The sequence below is a fragment of the Ovis canadensis genome, chromosome 3, assembly GCF_042477335.2.
Source record: "Ovis canadensis isolate MfBH-ARS-UI-01 breed Bighorn chromosome 3, ARS-UI_OviCan_v2, whole genome shotgun sequence".
In the NCBI taxonomy this organism is placed as follows: Eukaryota; Metazoa; Chordata; class Mammalia; order Artiodactyla; family Bovidae; genus Ovis; species Ovis canadensis.
The window spans coordinates 178,842,017-178,863,449 of NC_091247.1; the positions used below are offsets into that span (position 1 = coordinate 178,842,017).

General features: G+C 43.3%; 1 protein-coding gene across 1 annotated transcript in view; it reads right to left on the minus strand.

The window, feature by feature from the left end:
* Positions 1–21,433, minus strand: part of LOC138437605 (putative tetratricopeptide repeat protein 41) — a 77,957-nt gene that overhangs the window by 1,490 nt on the left and 55,034 nt on the right. Inside the window, 2 exon segments of the mRNA XM_069585203.1 lie at positions 16,757–16,890; positions 20,890–21,042. Coding sequence (XP_069441304.1) covers positions 16,757–16,890; positions 20,890–21,042 — 287 coding nt within the window.

The following is a 21,433-nucleotide window of genomic DNA, read 5'->3' on the forward strand; positions in this document are numbered from 1 at the left end:
CAGGCTACAGTCCGAAGGGTCTTGGAAGAATAGGACAGGACTGAGCCACTAAGCAAGCAAGAACTTCCTTGGTGGCTCAAACGGGAAAGGATCCACCAGCATGCGGGAGACCTGGGTTTGATCCCTGGGCTGGGAAGATCCCCTGGAAAAGGGAATGGCAACCCACTGCAGTATTCTGGCATGGAGAATTCCATGGACAGAGGAGCCTGGTGGGCTACAGTCCGTGGGATCACAAAGAGTCAGACACAACTGAGTGACTTTCACTTATGTAGGGGAATGTCCTATTCTCAGAAGACACATGCTGAAGTATTTAGAAATAAAAATGCCACATCTGCAACTAACTTTCCAATAATCCAGAAAATACATATAAATTTGTGTGTATGTGAAAGGAAGAACACAAATGTGACCAGAATGTTAACAATTAGTGATCACAGATGAGTATGTAGGTGTTCATTATACAGTGCCCTCTGCCATTGTCAACAATTAATATAATTCTCTAAAATATGTGAAAAGTAAAAAAAAAAAATTAGTCAATCTGCAAGTGGCACTCATTTATTCATTTTACCCAATTACAAGACTGCTTTTAAGGGACTAAATTGATATTGTTGATTACAAACATAATGTAAGGCCAGTGCCTGTAGGGCATCAATCTGGATACTTGATAAGAGGCTGAAAGTGAAAGTGTTAGTCACTTAGTCATGTCTGACTCTTTGAGACCCCATGGACTGTAGCCTGCCAGGCTTTTCTATCCAAATAATTCTCCAAGCAAGAATACTGGAATGGATAGCCATTCCCTTCTCCAGGGGATCTCCCTGACCCAGAGATCAAACCCGGGTCTCCTGCATTGCAGGCAGATTCTTTACTGTCTGAGTCACCAGGGAAACCTGATACAAGACTGTTGAGTATTTAAGGGTAAAAAATACTGAAAGATGGCCTAGCCAGCATCCCTGTATTAATATTAATAATAAACACTGCAATTTATGTAATTACCATCTATCTGGTGTGTGTAATCCTATAAGGTACAAACTATCATCACTTGTCTTTTTTTGTCATTATTAATATTTACTCTCTTCAACAGGACACACATCCACAGGATTCAAAGATGAAAACGTATAAAGATGTGAAATAAAAAGCATCTCTCCCATCGTGGTTCCCATCTGTGCAATCTTCTCCAAAAACCGGTGTTCTTTCAAAGAATATTTTGTGCATGTCACTGGCTTTTAAAGATGGGAAAACTGAAAGAGGTCTAGTCATTCGCTCCAGCTTGTGGTTGAACAGTCTTGGGGTAGCCTCATCCACCAGCCCATGCCCCTGACTCTGTGGGAGGCCCCCTCTTCCCCGCTCCTGGACTGACCTTCTGCATATCTGCGCTGTGACACTGTCTGCAGAGAGGCTCTTTCTGTAGCTCTGCTGCAGGGGTCATAGCACAGATCTCACAGTGCTTCTGCTGCTAATAGGGAGTTTCGGCTGTTGGCTCCGCTTAGCAATCAACGGCTATTTTTCTTCTTTGGGAATTATTTTCATGACCCTCTATGAGGTTCTCAGTTGCCCCTACAAAGCTCAGCAGAAAGCACTTGCAAATTACCCTGCTCGGGATGACCACGTTGTATTGGTCGTCCTGTGTGTGAGGGCTAAATTGCTTCAATCCTGTCCGACTCTTTGCGACCGTATGGACCATAGCCTGCCAGGTTCCTCTGTTCATGGGATTCTCCAGGCAAGAATACTGGAGTGGGGTGCCATGCCCTTCTCCAGGCAGTCTTCCCAACCCAGGAATCAAACCTGCATCTCTTCCATCTCCTGCATTGGCAGGCAGGTTCTGTACCACTAGCGCCATCTGGGTAGAAAAGCACAGAGCTAGAATGTCTCAGGTGCTGGCAGCTGAGCAAGAACTCATTCCTAGAGTTCCTGCGGATGCTGATAACCAGGTGTGCAGACTGTTCCTTCTCCCCGAAGGCCCTTTAAGAGATTCTAACTTGCTGGGAGGTTGAAACTGTCCCCCAAACCAGCTGCTGATGCCCCTGACACACTCTTTCATGCCTGTGCTCCCCACACTCCCTTTTGGCCACACACCTTGGCTCCTCAGGCCCCTTTACCCTCATGACCCATCTGGACCTGTATCGACAGCTTTGACCTCAGAACTTTCTTAAATGCAACCTATCTGTTTCTGGCAGCAAGCAGAGTAGTTGCCAGGAGAGGATATTCTTAGCTCAGGCCAAACCGCAGTTCACCCCATTTTCCCTCAGGGGTGGTACCAACTGGACAGCAACTATCCAGCTCGCTCAGTCCTTTCAAGCCAAGTAAGAAAAAAGACCAGGATGAGTTCATTTGCATACAAAAGAGGTCACTGAACCTCCTGCCCACTTCAAATTTCCATTCTGGGGACCTCCCTGGTGGTCCAGTGGCTAAGACTCCAGGCTCTCAATGCAGAGGGACTAGGTTCGATCCCTGGCCAGGGAACTAGATTCCACATGCCACACTAAGAGTTTGCATGCCACTGCAAAGATGGAAGACCCTGAGTGTTGCAACTAAGACTTGGCACAGCCAAATTAACTAATTCATTAATTTTAAAAAATATTCATCCTGGATGGGGAGGGAACCTAACTTTCATTGCAGACTCTGTTGGTCATTTTACATACAGCATCTTGTTAAGTCTTCAGGATAACCCTGCGGGCAGAGATGGTCATCCTCTTTCTGCCATTAGAAAACTGAGACTCAGAGCTCATGTCCACAAGCCCAGAAAATAGCAGAACTGGGATTTAAACCCAGGTCCCAAGATCCAATGACCATAACTTCTAGAAATGGGAAAAGAGAACATTCTTCTCCCTCTCACATTGGTTCCTTAGGAGATTTTCTGTAAAAGCGCAACCAGGAAGGAAGCATCCATTACCTTTTCCACTGTGTACCTCCCAGCCACATCTGTCCTGTTTCCAAGGGAGAGTGAATTGGGGATGGGAGTGAGGGGCAAGGTCCTAGGACCTAGCTTCCTGGAGAATCTGTTCTTGTATTTTAAACGATAAATTTTCCTAGTTCCCTCACCTTTTTTTCAGTGCTTAATAGCAAAAAATAAAGTAGTATCTTTATTATTTTGGTATTTCCTCTGGAAATACATCTTTAGTATTTCCTCTGGAAAAAGAAAGTAAGAATACTTTCTCCAAAGGCAGTCCTCTGTCCTCTTAAGTAATCTAAGGTACAACTTCTTCTAACCTTTAGTCTACTGAAATTTAAGCCTGTTCCTCTTGCTTCATATAATATTTGCTGTCACCTAATAGGCAGATTTTTATACTGCCAGTCCTGTGTTCATTTCCTCCCCAGGGCACACAACTATAATTTAGGTTGCTGTCACCAGGTAACAAGCAAAATTGCAGGTGTTGGTGGAGAGCCTCAGGAAGTTTCCCTGAATGAGTACAGACTAGGGACCCTGCCCACAAACGAGCTTCCACACTGTGCTTGGAGTGAATAGTTACGAAGTGGAAATAATCATAGCTTATATTCTCCATCCAGAAGACAGATTGCCGACATGTAATAAGAAAGGGGAATTATGCAGTATTTCAAGGTTCTCTGTTTAAACTTTCCTTTTGTTTCATAAGTATGACTAGGCACAGTTGGGCCCATGTAAGTATGACTAAAGTTTGTTAGAAGTCTTTCCATTTGAGAAATGAAGCTTGTTTGACTCCTCCTTTCAATAAATGTATGTCTATAAACAGACTAGGGAGGGGGGAAATTGTCGATCATTGTCCCAAATGAAGCAATAAAAGCTTGCAATGGGATGTTTCCTTGCACTGTATTTCCACCCTATAGAAAACAATAAAAGGTTATGGGGATGTGGGGATGGGGGAGGGGACTGGATCTTTCCCTTTACCCCCTCCATTAAGGCCACTGGCTAGTCTGCTCAGAGAGACCTGGAAGCAGATGGCGGGCAGCGTCCTCTGTCTTCTGCCCCAAATACAGCGGGAACTCTACCAATTCAAGGGGCTGGGCCTCTGCAGACCCCATCTGTGGGGAGAAGGAACAGATGCATTGTTCTCTCTTACACAGCTTTTGTTCCTACCACTCTGCCAAAATTGATGGTTCCCTATGACCATTCTGCTGCTAAACGCAATGGTGTGTCTTAGATCTGGTGGTCAGTTCTCAGCCCCCTCCTTTCTTGGCATCCATGATTTTACTGATTCTCCGCTACCTCTAGAGCCATTCCTCATCTCTCGCTACAACACTTTCCTCAGCCCCTTTCTTTCTTTTCCACTTTATTTTTTAATTGAAGGATAATTGCTTTACAGAATTTTGTGGTTTTCTCATTCCAGGGAGCCTAGCCTGCCTCCCTGAAGGCCTGGGGTCTTCTGCTGTCGTCTAAAGGTTGTTTTGTAGAAGTTGTTCCATATCTTGAGTTTTTGATGTATCTGTGGGGAGGCTGGTGATCTCTGTCTTACTCCTCTGCCATTTTCTTCCATCTCTTTGGCCCATCTCCTAAGTTCTGTCTCCTGCCACCTTCTTGTCTTATACTCTTCCTGGCTCTTTCAACTCTTCTACAGGGTTTGGCCATCATCTGTGGACTAAGGACTTCCAAAGGTTTTTCTCCATTTCAGTCTGATAGCTTCTAAGCACCATATTCTGCCTACTGAACATCTCTACTTAGATAAGAGATTCAAGTTCAACAGGCCCCAAATTAGCTCATCGTGGCTCCCATTCCACCTCTCAACTTTGTGCTTCCTGCCTTGGAATGCCAACAGCTCCAGCAACCCAGCTGCACTGGCCCTGGATATAGCCATAAACTGGAGAAGGCCTCTAACTAGTCCCTTTCCCTCACCTGCTATATCAAATCAGGCACTGAGCCCTGTAGGATTTACCTACTAAATCACAAATACACTCTTTTCTATTTGTCTTGGCCCTCTCTTAGTGAACACAGTAGAGTTTCCATTCTCCTCTTGACCAATTCCATCCTCTATTCAGCCTCGAGAGCGCTGGATCTAAAAGGCAAAATCTAGGGACTTCCCTGGTGGTCCAGTGACTAAGACTCCAGACTCCCAATGCAAGGGGCTGGGGTTCAATCTCTGGTCAGGGAAATAGATCCCACATGCCACAACTAAGACCCAGCACAGCCAAATAAATAAAAATAAACAAATATTTTTTAAAAATAGATAAGATTCTTCCCAATAAGACCACAAACTCCCAGAGCCCCAAAATAGTAGAAAGAGTTCAGAATTTCAGGTCAGGTGCCTGGGGTCCAAGTAATAAGTCTACTGCTTACTAGCTGCAAAGTTTTGGAATGTCACTTGGTCTTTCTGAGCCTCAGTGATTCTACAATAATATCTAACTGATAGGATGCTCTGATAAGCTGTACTGGGATAAGTCATATGAAATATCTTCTATTTCCTCAGCTTTAAAATTGCTGAGCCATATCTAGAGTCCATTTCAGGTTTAAAAGTTTAAGCTTATGAGGGATATTTGACATTCTCTTACAACCAAAAGCATTTACAAATATACAACCAATGTATTGTATAGTCTATAATATGTTATTGTACTCTATAAAAATAATGTTAAAAATCATTCAACATGCATAACATGTAAAAAAGAAGCTCTGCTAACAGACATAAACTGGATTGCTGGATTAACCAAGGGCCCTCTATTTCCTCTGCAGAACTTTCCACGTGATGCCCAGGACACATTAAAAGCCTGCATCTACAGGGCTCATCTCCACTGTGCTAGCAAGCTTCTGCTCCTAACTGTGCAATTCTAACACGACCAAGACCCAACTGCTTTTGTTAAGTCAGTTCAGTTCAGTTGCTCAGTCATGTTCAACTCTTTGCAATCCCATGGACTGCAGCACACCAGGCTTCTCTGTCCATCAGAAACTCCCAGAGCTTGCTCAGACTCATTTCCATTGAGTCAATGATCCCATCAAACCATCTCATCCTCTGTCCTCCCCTTCTCCTCCTGCCTTTATTCTTTCCCAGCATTACATCTTTTCCTGTGAGTCAGTTTTTCACATCAGGTGGCCAAAGTACTGGAGTTTCAGCTTTAGCATCAGTCCTTCCGATGAATACTTAGGATTGATTTCCTTTACGATTGACTGGTTGGATCTCCTTGCAGTCCAAGGGACTCTCAAGAGTCTTTTCCAACACCACAGTTCAAAAGCATCAGTTCTTTGGAGCTCAGTTTTCTTTATGGCCCAACTCTCACACCCATACATGACTACTGGAAAAGCCATACCTTTGACTAGATGGACCTTTGTCGGCAAAGTAATGCCTCTGCTTTTTTTTTTTTTAATTGAAGGATAATTGCTTTACAGAATGTTGCTGTTTTGTCAAACCTCAACATGAATCAGCCATAGATACACATATATCCCCTCCCTTTTGAACCTCCCTCCCATCTGCCTCCCCATCCCACCCCTCTAGGTTGATACAGAGCCCCTGTTTGAGTTTCCTGAGCCATATAGCAAATTCCCATTGGCTATCTATTTTACATATGGTAATGTAAGTTTCCATGTTATTCTTCCCATACATCTTACCCTCTCCTTCCCTATCCCCATGTCCATAAATCTATTCTCTGTTTCTCCCCTCCTGCCCTGTAAATAAATTATTCAGTACCATTTTTCTAGATTCCATATATGTGTGTTAGAATACAGTATTTATCTTTCTCTTTCTGACTCACTTCACTCTGTATAATAGGTTCTAGGTTCATCCACCTTATTATAACCAACTCAGATGTGTTCCTTTTTATGGCTGAGTAATATTGCATTGAGTCTATATACCACAACTTCTTTATCCATTCATCTGTTGATGGACATCTAGTTTGCTTCCATGTTCTAGCTATTGTAAATAGTGCTGCAGTGAACAATGGGATACATGTGTCTCTTTCAATTTTGGTTTCCTCAGGGTATATGCCTAGGAGTGGGATTGCTGGGTCATATGGCGGTTTTATTCCTAGTTTTTTAAGGAATCTCTATGCTGTCTTCCATAGTGGCTGTATCAGTTTACATTCCCACCAACAGTGCAAGAGCGTTCCCTTTTCTCTACACCCTCTCCAGCATTTATTGTTTGTAGACTTTTTGATGATGGCCATTCTGACTGGTGTAAGGTGATATCTCATTGTAGTTTTGATTTGCCTTTCTCTGTTAAAGAACGATGTTGAGCATCTTTTCACATGTTAGCCATCTGTATGTCTTCTTTGGAGAAATGTCTGTTTAGGTCTTTTTCCCACTTTTTGATTGGGTTGTTTGTTTTTCTGGCATTCAGTTGTATGAGCTGCTTGTATATTTTGGAAATTAATCCTTTTTGTTTCATTTACTATTATTTTCTCCCATTCTGAGAGTTGTCTTTTCACCTTGCTTATAGTTCCCTTTGCTATGCAAAAGCTTTTAAGTTTAATCAGGTCCCACTTGTTTATTTTTGTTTTTATTTCCGTTACTCTAGGAGGTGGGTCATAGAGGATCTTGCTTTGATTTATGTCATGGAGTGTTCTGCCTATGTTTTCCGCTAAGAGTTTTATAGTTTCTGGTCTTACATTAGGTCTTTAATCCATTTTGAGCTTATCTTTGTGTATGGTATTAGGAAGTATTCTAATTTCATTCTTTTACATGTAGCTGTGCAGTTTTCCCAGCACCATTTATTGAAGAGGCTCTCTTTGCCCCATTGTATATTTTTGACTCCTTTGTCAAAAATAGCCCATAAATGCAGGGGCTTATTTCTGGGCTTTCTATCTTGTTCCATTGGTCTATATTTCTGCTTTTGTGCCAGTACCACACTGTCTTGATGACTGTAACTTTGTAGTATAACCTGAAGTCAAGAAGCTTGATTCCGCCAGCTTCCTTCTCAAGACTGCTTTGGCTATTCAGGGTCTTTTGTGTTTCTATATGAATTGTGAAATTTTTTGTTCTAGTTCTGTGAAAAATGCCATTGGTAATTTGATAGGGATCACACTGAATCTGCAGATTGCATTTGGTAGTATAGTCATTTTCACAATATTGATTCTTCCTACCCAGGAACATGAGCTATCTCTCCATCTGTTTCTGTCATCTTTGATTTCTTTCATTAGTATCTTATAATTTTCAGTGTACAGTTCTTTGGTCTCCTTAGGTAAGTTTATTCCTAGATATTTAATTCTTTTTGATGCAATGGTGAATGGAATTGAATCCTTAATTGCTCTTTCTGGTTTTTCATTGTTAGTATATAGAAATGCAAGTGATTTTTGTGTATTGATTTTGTATCCTGCAACTTTGCTAATTCACTGATTAGCTCTGGCAATTTTCTGATATTATCTTTAAGGTTTTCTATGTACAGTATCATGTCAGCTGCAAACAGTGAGAGCTTTACTTCCTCTTTTCTGATCTGGATTCCTTTTATTTCTTTTTCTTCTCTGACTGCTGTAGCTAGGACTTCCAGAACTATGTTGAATAATAGTGGCAAAAGTGGACATCCTTCTCCTGTTCCTGATCTTAGTGGGAATGCTTTCAGTTTTTCACCATTGAGAATAATGTTTGCTGTGGGCTTATCAAATATGGCCTTTACTCAGTTGAGATAGGTTCCTTCTATACCCATTTTTTGAAGAGTTTTAATCATAAATGGGTGCTGAATTTTGTCAAAGGCTTTTTCTGCATCTATTGAGATGATCATATGGTTTTTATCTTTCAACTTGTTAATATGGTATATCACATTGATTGATTTGTGTATATTGAAAAATCCTTGCATCCCTGGAATAAACCCAAATTGACCATGGTATATGAGCTTTTTGATGTGTTGCTGAATTCTGTTTGCTAAAATTTTTGTTGCATCTATGTTCATCAGTGATACTGGCCTGTAGTTCTCTTTTTCTGTCTTGTGTTTGTCTGGTTTTGGTATCAGGGTGATGGTGGCTTCATAGTTTGGAAGTGTTCCTTCTTCTGCAATTTTTTGAAAGAGGTTTTGAAGGATAGGCATTAGCTCTTCTCTAAATGTTTAATAGAATTCTCCTGTGAAGCAATCTGGTCCTGTACTTTTGTTTAGGGGGAGATTTTTGATCACAGCTTCAATTTCAGAGTTGTTCATAATTTATATTTCTTCCTGCTTCAGTCTTGAAAGATTGAACTTTTCTAAGAATCTGTCCATTTCTTCCAGGTTATCTATTTTATTGCCATATAACTGTTCATAATAGTCTCATAATCCTTTGTATTTCTGCACTGGCTCTTGTAATCTCTCTTTTTTCATTTCTAATTTTGTTGATTTGATTCTTCTCTCTTTTTTTCTTGATGAGTCTAGCTAAGGATTCGTCAATTTTGTTTATCTTCTCAAAGAACCAGCTTTTAGAGTTTTATTCATCTTTACTATTGTTTCTTTCATTTCTTTTTTATTTATTTCTGCTAGGATCTTTATGATTTCTTTCCTTCTACTAATTTTGCTTTTTAATATGCTGTCTAGGTTGGTCATAGCTTTTCTTCCAAGGAGCAAGCATCTTTTAGTTTCATGGCTGCCGTCACCACCTACAGTGATTTTGGAGCCCCAGAAAAGAACGTCTATCACCTTTTCCATTGTTTCCCATCTATTTGCCATGAAGTGATGGGACCAGAAACCATGATCTTAGTTTTCTGAATGTTGAGTGTTAAGCCAGCTTTTTCACTCTCCTGTTTCACCTTCATCAAGAGGCTCTTGAGTTCCTCTTCACTTTCTGCCATAAGGGTGGTATCACCCTTATTTGTTAGTCTAATTTTGGTAATTGACCTAAGTATGGTACACACTAGTAACATAAGAGTGTGACGTGAAAGAGGGCTGTTTTCTATGAAAAATAGTATGAATGTTTTGGAATTATGAACAAGAAAATCATAAAAGATTGAAGGCAGAAAAAGTCAACCATTGAAAGAATCCTACCCAGAAGTATCACAACTGCCTGAAGTTCTCATCCTCCAGAAACTAAAACTAAAAACTGTGGATGAAGCATTTTGAGAGATATGACATTCAATTCCAATCAGAGGACCCATTAAAAACAAAGATCTAACTTCGAATTTTAAAGTTGATGCAAAGAATTACATGTATATGTTTAAGTTAAAATGAAAATGTAAAGTTTGTCTGTATCACTTTCCTGACATTTCTGATTCAGGGACCTCCTGCTAGCAAGAAGGGGACTCTGGCTGAGCCAAGAGTTTTAAAATCAAATGAGGAAAAGAGGACTGACTCACCCCACTGAAAGTCACCCACTAGTACCTTTGTTTAGGTTCTTCCAAGTGTGACTGAGATACTTGGCATTTCTTCTGTAAAAGATTCCCAGGGAGAGGGGAGTAACAGAATGTTCATCTACCATACCTCATCCAAATTACACAATTCCATATACAACACTCAGCACGACAGAATGGAACATGAAAGCCACAGTTGTTTTTTCCTCCCACTGAAATGATTTCTCAATAGGTGGATTTAAACATTTATAAGAGAAGAAGAATTAAAGAAAAAAAGATTGGTCTGTGTCAAAGGTGGCAGAGAACTAAATCACAAAAATCCTCTTTCCATGTCTGGGGTTGTCTTATCTTTCTAGGATTAGCAGTTTTAGGAGATTAAGGTTTGTTCTTGAAACTGGATCAAAGTGGAGAGAAGAAGAGCTATAAAAGAAATATTGAACATAAAAAGGTTTCATTTTTGAAGAAGTGCCTCATGAAAATGTGATCAGAAGAAGCAATAAATCTCAGGATTATCACCCTCTCAGGAACCCATCATTTTACTATGTCATTTGCATGCTTAGTCACTCAGTCTTGTCCAACTTTCTGCAACCCCATGGGCTGTAGCCCGCCAGGGTCCTCTGTCCATGGGATTTCCCAGACAAGAATACTGGAGTGGTTGCCATTTCCTCCTCCAGGGAGTCTTCCCAACCCAGGAATTGAACCTGTGTCTCTCATGTCTCCTACATTGGCATGTGGGTTCCTTACCACGACTGCCACCTGGGAAGCCAAATTTCTTTTTCAATATGTGCTCAGTATAATCTCATGCATAAAATTGCTGTGAGCATAATTAAAACATGAATGATCATTGCTGGACGCCTACTATTTTTATACCCCTTGAAAGGTTATACTGTAGCCTATACATTGATTAAATGTAATAAAAGACTAAGGAAGATGCAGGTGCCAAAACTTTCAAGCTAGTAATTATCATCATTAATCTATAATCCAAACTGATATCTAAAATGTCCCCTAAAGATTATTGTTCTCAATAGGCTAAAATACAATTACAGTCACTTCTTTTAATGTTGTTATCCTGGAGCAGAGCCATCACTTCTATCGGAAAGCCAGGCAAATTGTGTAAGCCCCCCAGAAGGAACCTGTTTATCCACTTTCCTCACACTTCCTGCACTGATACAGCATAGTGATAGACCTACACAGCTAGCACTCTTTCTGATGCTTTGAAGATACAAAGAATAAATGACAAGACTCTTCCCCCTGGCAGCTCACAGTCTGTTTGAAAGGTCAAAATACTCACAGAAATAGAAAGGTCAAAAATGGGTTCTTTGAGCTCCTTCATGACACTGGACATACAAGACAATTTGAACATCTTGTGTGAGAAATCTCTGGTGATGACGATGCTGGAGGAATGCAGGACTCTAGGTTCCTAAAGCATCACTTCATAAGAAGCACCCTCCACCCATGCCCCTCCATCTAACAGACTGAGGTCCCCCATTAGCACTTGTACTTTGCCATGATAGCACTTTGCCAAATTGTAGTTCAACCATTGTGTGTTTAGCTATCCAACCGCCATCTCTATTGTGGCATTTTCCACAACTGCAGCTAAACAGTCTTGTATTTATTAACAGTTGTCTGACAGCTTGTTGGCCTCATTGTGAGCTCAGTGAAGATACTGTGGGTCTACCTGTCCTTCTAACTGCTCTGTCTCCAGGAATTAAAACAGAGATTGTCACCTAACAATCTCACTGGCCAAACTCTACTCAGGCTCTCTGAGCTTTTTCAACTAGGCTTGACTTTTGGGCTTCTATGTTCATCTCTATAGAGTCCAATTCTTCCAATCAGGAAGAATCCTGCTAAGTAAGTTTAGCCCTCCTCCAACCTGATCACCCTTGGTATCTAGGCAGATTTCTCACCTTCCACCACCAGCCAGGTGATGTCTGAAGCCAAGCCTGGCTTGATGCTTGGATAGAGGAGCCTGGTGGGCTACAGTCCATGGGGTCTCAAAGAGTCGGACACAACTGAAGCGACTTGGCATGCAAGCAAGCATCATATACCATAGTTTTCTTTTTTCCTCAATGGAACAACTCTTAAAGAGGATTGCTTTGATGACTAATATCCGGTAACACTTTTACTACAGAGGCCTCAAGACTTCTTTAAAAATGACTAGTGATGAGTCCCAGCTACATGTGGCTCTGGCTTCCTTCATATTTTATGGAGCCCCTTGGGCACACTCCCTGTAGATAGGCTTTTTCCATTAAAGGTAGATCAAGGGGATACCTGGGGCTTCCCTGGTGGCTCCAGATGGTAAAGTATCTGCCTGCAATGCAGGAGATCCAGGTTTGATCCCTGGGTTGGGAAGAACTTATGGAGAAGGGAACAGCTACTCACTCCAGTATTCTTGCCTAGAGAATTCCATGGACAGAAGAGCCTGGCGGACTATGGTCCAAAGGGTCACAAAGAGTCAGACATGACTGGGCGACTAACACTTTCACTTTCTCAAGGGGATCACACTATGCCAGCCCAAAGTAGGCCATGCTGACATGGGACTTATTATGAGCCGAGTTATTTGAGTTCCTAGGATCCCTTCTGTGCCTGAAACCAGAGCCTGTCACAAGGACTCAAGTGTTGTAAGTCCCCTCCCTGGGGCAACAGGAAGCCAGCACCATACCCAGGCAGACATTGTCACAAACTGCCACATCGTCTATTCTCCTAAGGGTCTATTTATGCTTCCAAAGAGTTATCTGCCCTCCCATGAGTGCCTTTTCCCCACCTCCCTCTCCCCTAAGTTAGTACACAGATCGCAAGTTCAAGCCACCCCTTGGAGTTGCTCATTCCTGAGTGCGTGTGCAAGTATGATGTACACACAAATAAACTTCTGTTGGATTTTTCTCCTGTTGATGAATCTTTTAGCTTCCCTGGTGGCTGGTAAAGAATCTTTCTGCAATGCGGGAGACCAGGGTCCGATCCCTGGGTTGGAAAGATCCACTGGAGAAGGGAACGACTACCCACTCCAATATTCTGGCCTGGAGAATGCCATGGACTGTACAGTCCACGGGGTCGCAAAGAGTCAGACACAACTGAGCAACTTTCAGTTCACTTAACCTCAATCAATCTTTTCTGAGGCTAATTTTACAGGGCCCCAGCAGGAGAACCTAGGAGGGTAAAGGAAAAAAAAAATTTTTTTTCTCTTTTAGAGTTTTGGTGATAAAGGTGGAATTCTATCATCCAGGACTCCTTACTAGGTCCAAAAGCTGCAGCTAAGAGATCCTGGGCCTCTGACAAAAGCCTGCTGAAGATAATATTTCTTATCAAAGTAGGCTCTCAAATTTCTGCCCACAGAGTCAGGTGGAATTGGGGTAGCGAAAGTCAGTCTTGTCAATTTAATTTTCAAGCTCAGCTAGGGACCCTGAGAGGATGGAGGAAATTTTTTCTACCTCCATGTAGGAAAACCAAAAATATGTCAAAGAGCAAATGATGCCAAGGTCTCTATAAACAGTCTATTTCCCTCCCAAGGTCTTCTTCTTCTTGTACTGAAGATACCCATCAGCTCTCACCACCAGGGACTGAAACAAAAGCCCAAGAATCCTGCCTTGACAGCTGACCTAACCACCTACAGTGTTCCTATAAGCCTGGAGTGCACCTTCTGCAAAATGAATCAACTTCAGTCAACAGTGGGAGAGAAAAATAATAAAATTATGGCGAGAAAGTGCTCCTTACAGAAAAATATTTTCTCGGAACCACATGAACCACACTGAAAATGGACTGCAAAACTGAAACATACCATGAAGACTTATTTAAGACATCACCAAATGGGACAACTGCCATTACAGCTGCTGCTGCTGCTGCTCAGTCACTTCAGTCGTGTCCGACTCTGTGCGACCCCACAGACGGCAGCCCGCCAGGCTCCCCCGTCCCTGGGATTCTCCAGGCAAGAACACTGGAGTGGGTTGCCATTTCCTTCTCCAATGCAGGAAAGGAAAAGTGAAAGTGAAGTCGTTCAGTCATGTCGGACTCTTAGTGACCCCATGGACTGCAGCCCACCAGGCTCCTCTGTTCATGGGATTTTCCAGGCAAGAGTACTGGAGTGGGGTGCCATAGCCTTCTCCACAGAGGCTCTGTTATCAGAAAGCAAATGAATACATTATACTTTCATCATAGACAAGTCACCAAAACTGAGAACAAAATATAGGCAACTAGATCAGGTAAACTAGTTCCTTTTCCACTAACATGCTCTAGATTGGCATCTGCATTTTCTCTTTACAAACATAAATCTTTCTTTCATGTACTCAGCATGGAAACCCTTACCTAAAAAAAAGAGTATACACACACATGGGCACACTCATTCCTAAATCTACAGAGTGAAAACAGAAAATATTCTTTCCCTGCAGATATCAAGAATTTTAAGTCTTTTTTGTCAGCAAATGACTAGGCTGAAAGCAATCCTGTTTTACTGTAATATAGATGCCAATCGTACCTGCTGGGGAAAGTGGTTGGTTTAGATCAGGGTTTCTTTGTCTCAGCACTATTCACACCTTGGACTGGATAATGTTCACTGTGGGGGCGCTTTCCCGGGGACATATGATGTTTAGCAACTACTCAGGCCTCCACTGACTAAATGACTAGCACTCTCCACCCCCAGCCATGACATCAAACATTTCTCCAGCTTTTTTGTCCTGAGGGTCAAAATCAGCCTGGGTTGAAAACAACTCGTTAAAGCTGAAGTAGACTGTCCTGTGGTGATGAGATTTCAGGAGCTCTGATAGTGTTTCAGAATTTTTCTAGTTGTGGCATTTACAGAAACTGCAATTTTTAGTGTAGCCTGCTGGAAGAAATCAACAAAGCTGCCCAAGGGCAAAGAGATATCTATTTGACCATCATTGAACCCTCCTTCTATGTGAACCTACTCCTTGGAGGCACAAAGGTTGGCAAGTGCTATCTGTGGGAATCACATCCCTGACTCCCCCCAGCACACCCTCCTGCGGTGGCCTCTCTCCAGCTAACTACCAACCAGTATTTGCAGCCTCCAATTCAACTCTCATTCTCCTCCATTCTCAGGTTTGGTGGTGATGCTGTAGGAAGATGACAGAATTCAGTGTGTGACTATTTCCAAAACATGGGAATGGGCTACTGAATCCAATAAGTACTGAGGCAGTAAAAGATGTGGTCCTGTTACCCTCATCTCTGGCAACAGCAGAGCCCACCAGGAAAACAGGCCCTTTGTCTCAGAGGCTCTCAGTTCTTCAATAGTAGCCCTTAAAATGTAAGTAAATTCCACCTAACTGAGCTAGTAGGGCCTCCCACATGGTGCTAGCGGTTAAGAAACCATCCCTGGGTCAGGAAGGCCCCCTGGAGGAGAACATGGCAACCCACTCCAGTATTCTTGCCTGGAGAATCCCATGGACGGAGGAGCCTGGTGGGCTATACAGTTCATGGGGTCATTTGTTGATGTTGGCAATTTGATCTCTGGTTCCTCTGCCTTTTCTAAACCCAGCTGGAACACCTGGAGGTTCACAGTTCATGTACTGTTGAAGCCAGGCTTGGAGAACTTTGAGCATTACTTTACTAGCATGTGAGATGAGTGCAGTTGTGTGGTAGTTTGTACATTTTTTGGCATTGCCTTTCTTAAGGATTAAAATGAAAACTGACCTCTTCCAATCCTGTGGCCACTGCTGAGTTTTCTAAATTTGCTAGCATATTGAGTGCACCACTTTCACAGCATCATCTTTTAGGATTTGAAATAGCTCAACTGGAATTTCATCACCTCCACTAGCTTTGTTTGTAGTGATGCTTCCTAAGGCCCCCTTGACTTCACATTCCAGGATGTCTGGCTCTAGGTGAGTGATCACACCATTGTGACTATCTGAGTTATGAAGATCTTTTTTGTATAGTTCTATGTATTCTTGCCACCTCTTCTTAATATCTTCTGCTTCTGTTAGGTCCATACCATTTCTGTCCCTTATTGTGCACATCTTTGCATGAATGGGATTAGTGCCACTATAAAAGAGACCTCCAGAGAGCTCTCAGGCTCTTTCTCACACTATGTGAGGGCATGCCAAGAAAACAGCTGTCTCTGAACCAGTAGATAGGCCCTTGTGCTCAGTTGTTCAATCCTGTCCAACTGTTTGCAACCCCATGGAAAGCAGCCCACCAGGCTCCTCTGTCCATGGAATTTTCCAGGCAAGAATAGTGAAGTGGGTTGCCATTTCCTACTCCAGAGACTCTTCCCCACCCAGGGATCAAACCCACATCACCTGCATTGGCAGACAGATTCTTTACTACTGTGCCACCTGAGAAGCCCAAGATAGGCACTCACCAGATATTTAATCTGCTGACACCTTGATCTTGGACTTCCCAGGCTCCAGAACTATGAGAGATAAAATTCTGTTGTTTAACCCACCCAGTCTATTCTGTTATAGCAACAGACTAAGACACTTATCTAATGAGGGAAAGTAAATAAGCAGCAAAAAAAAAAAAAAAAAAAGAGAGAGAGAGAGAGAAAGTTGAAAATAATATAGAACAGGAGTTGCTAACTTCAAAGATGAAGACTGTTTAAAAATAAGCAAAGTATGCAAGTGAGATGGAGGGAAAAGTCATCTGCTTCTAATAGAAATATGTCAAAGCAATTACCTAATTTACACAAGGTATCACTTAGGCTAATGCTCAGTTGATGCCTGACGAGTGGGGAGTTGGCCAGAGTGCCTGCATTTTCCTTTATTCTTATCACTTGTTTATAATATTCAATTGCTTGCTTCCTTTGGAATCTAGAAAAGAGAAAATTAATCAAAGTTTTGCATCAAAGAAGCATGGCGTTCATCCATGTATCCAACAAACATTCACGGAATGCTGGTGCTGGGGCCCAGGTGCAAAGACTAACCCTTGCCCTCAGAGAGTGTCCCTAGGTAGAAGGAGAGATTGGAGAGTGAAACATAGGACCAACCACTTGTTAAGGGTATTGAGTGTGAACCTAGGAGTTTGGGACTCCAATATTGAAGCTTTTTCATTAAGACTGACGTGGTTCAGGGACTTCCCTGGTGGTCCAGTGGCTAAGTCTCTGTGCTCCTAATGCAGAAGCCCAGGTTCAACCTCTGGTCAGGGAACTAGATCCCACATGCTGCAACTACAGATCTTGCATGCTGCAAATAAGACCCAGCACAACTAAATAAATAATAATTTTTTTTAAAGAGTGATATGATTAAATTTGCATGTTAGAAACTTCACCTGGGTGCAAGTGAAGTAGCAGATGATGATTTATGCAGTGAGACCAGTTGGTTCAAAGAATGATGAGGGTCTGAGCTAGTGCAGCAGCCACAGATGTGACAGGAGGCCTGCTAAGTCTTGGCATCACATGGAAGGTAGTAGGGCTGGTGCCAGGAGCCCTGACATCCTCTTGGGCAGTAGGACGAAGAGGTTAGGAGCTAGAGCTCTGAAGTCAGGCAGGCTTGGCAGTGACACAGTGGTTAGGCATCAAGGCTCCTAAACCTTGGTTTTCTCATGTTCACAATGAGATTAACAGACCTGTGGTGAGGATTAAGTGAGAAAATGTATGGAATGGGTTTAGCATGGTGACTGATTATAATAAATATCACCAAGATGAATCATTAAAATGCTGCCTGGGGGTCTGCACTGGGTGACATGGGAGAAGATGCATTTTGTCACAGAGACGGGGTGGATGTGTTCTCTGTCGATAACGTTCACTCTGAACTGCCCTAATATGCTGGCTACCCAAAGGGAGAGGGCCAGTGGATGCACATGTGAGCAGCTGATGATGGAGGTCTGAAGAGGCAGAGACAAGACAAGAAGCCATCACCTTACTGAATATTGGCTGCAGCCCTAGGCACAGGCAAGGCTGGGGCACTGTGACTGAGACATGCAGAGTTCAAGAACTGAACCCAAGAGAATACTGCCATCTGGTCGAGAGTTGGGAGAGAAAGAGAAAACCTACGAAAGAACCCGAGAAGGTGTCATCAGAGAAGATGGCCATGATGGAGGGTAGCTCAGAAACCAGGAGAGCACAGTTTCAGGAATGAATGATGCTGTCAAACGCTCCCAGAGCAGGGGACCATCAAGATCAAAGTGCAAAGACACAGACCTAGGATGTTACTGATGACATTCATAAGGATGGACAAAACAGAGCTGGGTGGAGGGAGAAAGTGAATGACATCAACAGGAAGTGAGGCAGTGGAAACACTTGTCTGTGGAGGGGACACAATGAAAAGACGGCTGCTGGGGAATGGATTCAAAGTTGAGAGACAGCAATGACACTGACTTCACTGAGAATACATCCCTATTTCTCTTATGACCCTTTGTTCATCCTTCTCCTTCCTGGGGTACAGGGGCTTACTTTTAACTTTGTGATTTGACCTCATGTATCCATCCCTACCTATCCCCACTCCCCAAGGCCCTCAGGACCCTTGGATTATTTCTGTAGGGCATGAGAGCTGTTTCAGGAGCCCCTAGCCACCAGGAGAAAGGATCTCCATATGTCTGAGAGGTGAGCTGAGTCCCACAGCAAAATATTTCCCGATCTTAACCAATGTGGAAAATGAGGTCACCTAAGGACAACCTTCAGCAAGGAAAAAGGCTTCTCGGTCGTTTCAGAAGGTTGACCAGGGACAAGGGCATCTGGAAAGAAGGATACCAAGTATGGCCGGCTCCTCCGACACAGGGGCCACACGCGTGGAACAGCAGCGGGGTTCAGGGTCCTGTGAGTCACGAGCCACCAGCCCTGGATTCGAAGTGGGGCAGCCCAGGCCTAGCAATGACTCAGTCAGTATGCTACGTGTTTAGATTTCTCTTTTACGAGGCAATGGTTCTACTGTCAAGCCTTTTGCTTCTCTAAAGAAAGGCCTGTTCTCTGCTCACAGTGCTGGTCTTAAGAGGAACAAAAGGAGGTTTATGTGGTGTCAAGTGCCTCAAAAATTCCCTGCTAGGGAGCAAAATAATAATACTAAGAACTCAATTTATCAACTCGTTCAGTGTGCTCAGCACTTCACACAGAGGATCTCTCAGTTCTCAGCATCGTCCTGCGAGGAAGATACTGTCACTGCTCTCATTTTACCAACAAGGAAATGAATGAGACACCAACATGTTAAGTATGTGCCCAGGTTCTCACTGTTACCAGGCAGTAGAAACAAAATTTGAACCCAGGCAACTGAACCCCAGAGCCCAACATTTCAGCACTGCTGTAGAGCACTGGTAACTTGACTCTTAGAAGCACCTTTATTGGAGCTATTCTTTTTTTTGCTTATTGGAGTATAATTGCTTTACAATGTTGTGTTAGTTTCTGCTGACAAGAAAGGGAATCAGTTATGTGTCTACATCTCTCCCCTCCCCCTTGAGCCTCCCTCCCCCTCACCCCAATTCTACCCCTCTAAGTCATCACAGAGCTCCGAGCCCAGCTTGCTGTGCTGTCCAGCATTTTCCCATTAGGGACTACTCTTTGAAAGGTAAATACTCTTGGAAAGGGCTTCCCAGGTGGCTCAGTGGTAAAGAATCCACCTGCCAATGCAGGAGATGTAGGAGACATGAGCTCAATCCCTGAGTCAGGAAGATCCCCTGGAGAAGGGAATGGCTACTCACTCCAGTATTCTTGCCTGGGAAATCCCATGGACAGAGGAACCTGGCAGGCTATACAGTCCCTGGGGTCACAGAGAGTCAGACACGATTGTGCATGCACACCACTCTTGGAAAGCGTTAATACTGATCTGCAGTTCAATGCCAGAGATGACTCATGTCATATTCTTCTTGGGAGCAAAAGCCAGAAGAGTCCTCTCCCTGGTGTAAATAACATGCTCTCCAGGATGGTGGACAGTGAAAAGTGAAAGGCAAGGCAGGGAATAGGGAGGAGAGGGAGGGGCTGCAAAAAAGCAAAACCTCAAAACTTTATAATTTCACTTAGAACATCCCTGACCCTTCAGTCAGCTCACCTGGCTGCAAAACAGTGCAGGCCAGGCTGAAGGAAGGGCGTGATGGGCTCCCTGTGGATTCACAGAGAACCTTCACTCACACCAGCCTGTCAAAGGAAGAAGCAGTCTTGCCTGGCAGATCCTAACAGGAATTAGACCCAGAGGGTGATACCTACAACCTGCTTTAAAACACAGGTGCTGACAGTATCTCCTAACCAAACTCTACACAGGCCCTCCTGAGCAATTCCCAACTAGACCTCAACTTCTGGGCTTCTGTGTTCATCTCTGCCTTGACCAGCTTCAGTGGGGATCCTGCTCAGTCAGTTCAGCTCTGCTTGATATCTGATTACTGTCCTTCTCCAATCCCTCACCCTCACTGTCCCACAGTGACCTCTGCTCCCCATGGCCTGCCTTAGCAAGAATCCTGTTAGATCAGTTTACCCAGTCTACCCCCACCCCACCCTTGATGTCTCCTCTCAGTAACTGTCCATCCAGCAGGCATGATGCTACAGACCCACACTCCACAGAGGCCTCAAGCACAACCCCTTTCCTCACAAGACCCAGGAGTGATGCCGGGAGTGTGACGCCATACTCCTTTTTACTTTTCCTCCTGCCAAAACCTCTACATGGTTTGTGAGCTAAGAGCGCCTTTCAAATTCATGATGGTCAGTGTCCTGCAAATAGTTCAGGGCAAAATCTCAGGCCTGGTGAGTCTCTCATTTTCTGGACAAGGCTGGAGCCAAAGAAGTGAGCTACCCCTATGAGTGAGTACAGATCTCCCTGCCAAACGTGGGCTTTTTTTTAGGGGGGAGGGGGGTGGAGACACACAACTTGAAACATTTCATAAAAACTTACCTTTCACTGTATCTCAGTGGGAAAAACAGTAAATCTGCTAAAAATTCCATAATTTCTCCAACTAGGATGCTTTTCTCGCCAAACAAATTTCTCCTGATATGTAAGCATTCCTGAAGTTTCATTTTTGCAAGACAAGTGTTTCCAGCAGCAAATCTGAAAACAAAATGCACACGTGCGCGACTTACTGGGCACAGTACATGTTGGCTACCTTCGTTGTGCTTCCAAAAACAAATCTCATAAACGTCCTTTGTATTCAAGACACAAAACAGCACAGTAGTTTATTTTAGCAGAGATTTGAGGCTTTCAAAGTGATTGATAAGATGCGCATACATCTTCATGAGAAACTGGGACACTATTTTCCTCCTTCCTCTCGAGCCTCCCTTCCACCACCACCCCAATCCCATCAGTCTAGGTCATCACAGAGCACCGAGCTGAGCTCCCTGTGCAAAACTGCAGGTTCCCACTAGCTATCTATTTCACACCCGGTAGTGTATACATACATGGATGCACTCTCTCGACTCATCCCACCCTCTCCTTCCCAAAC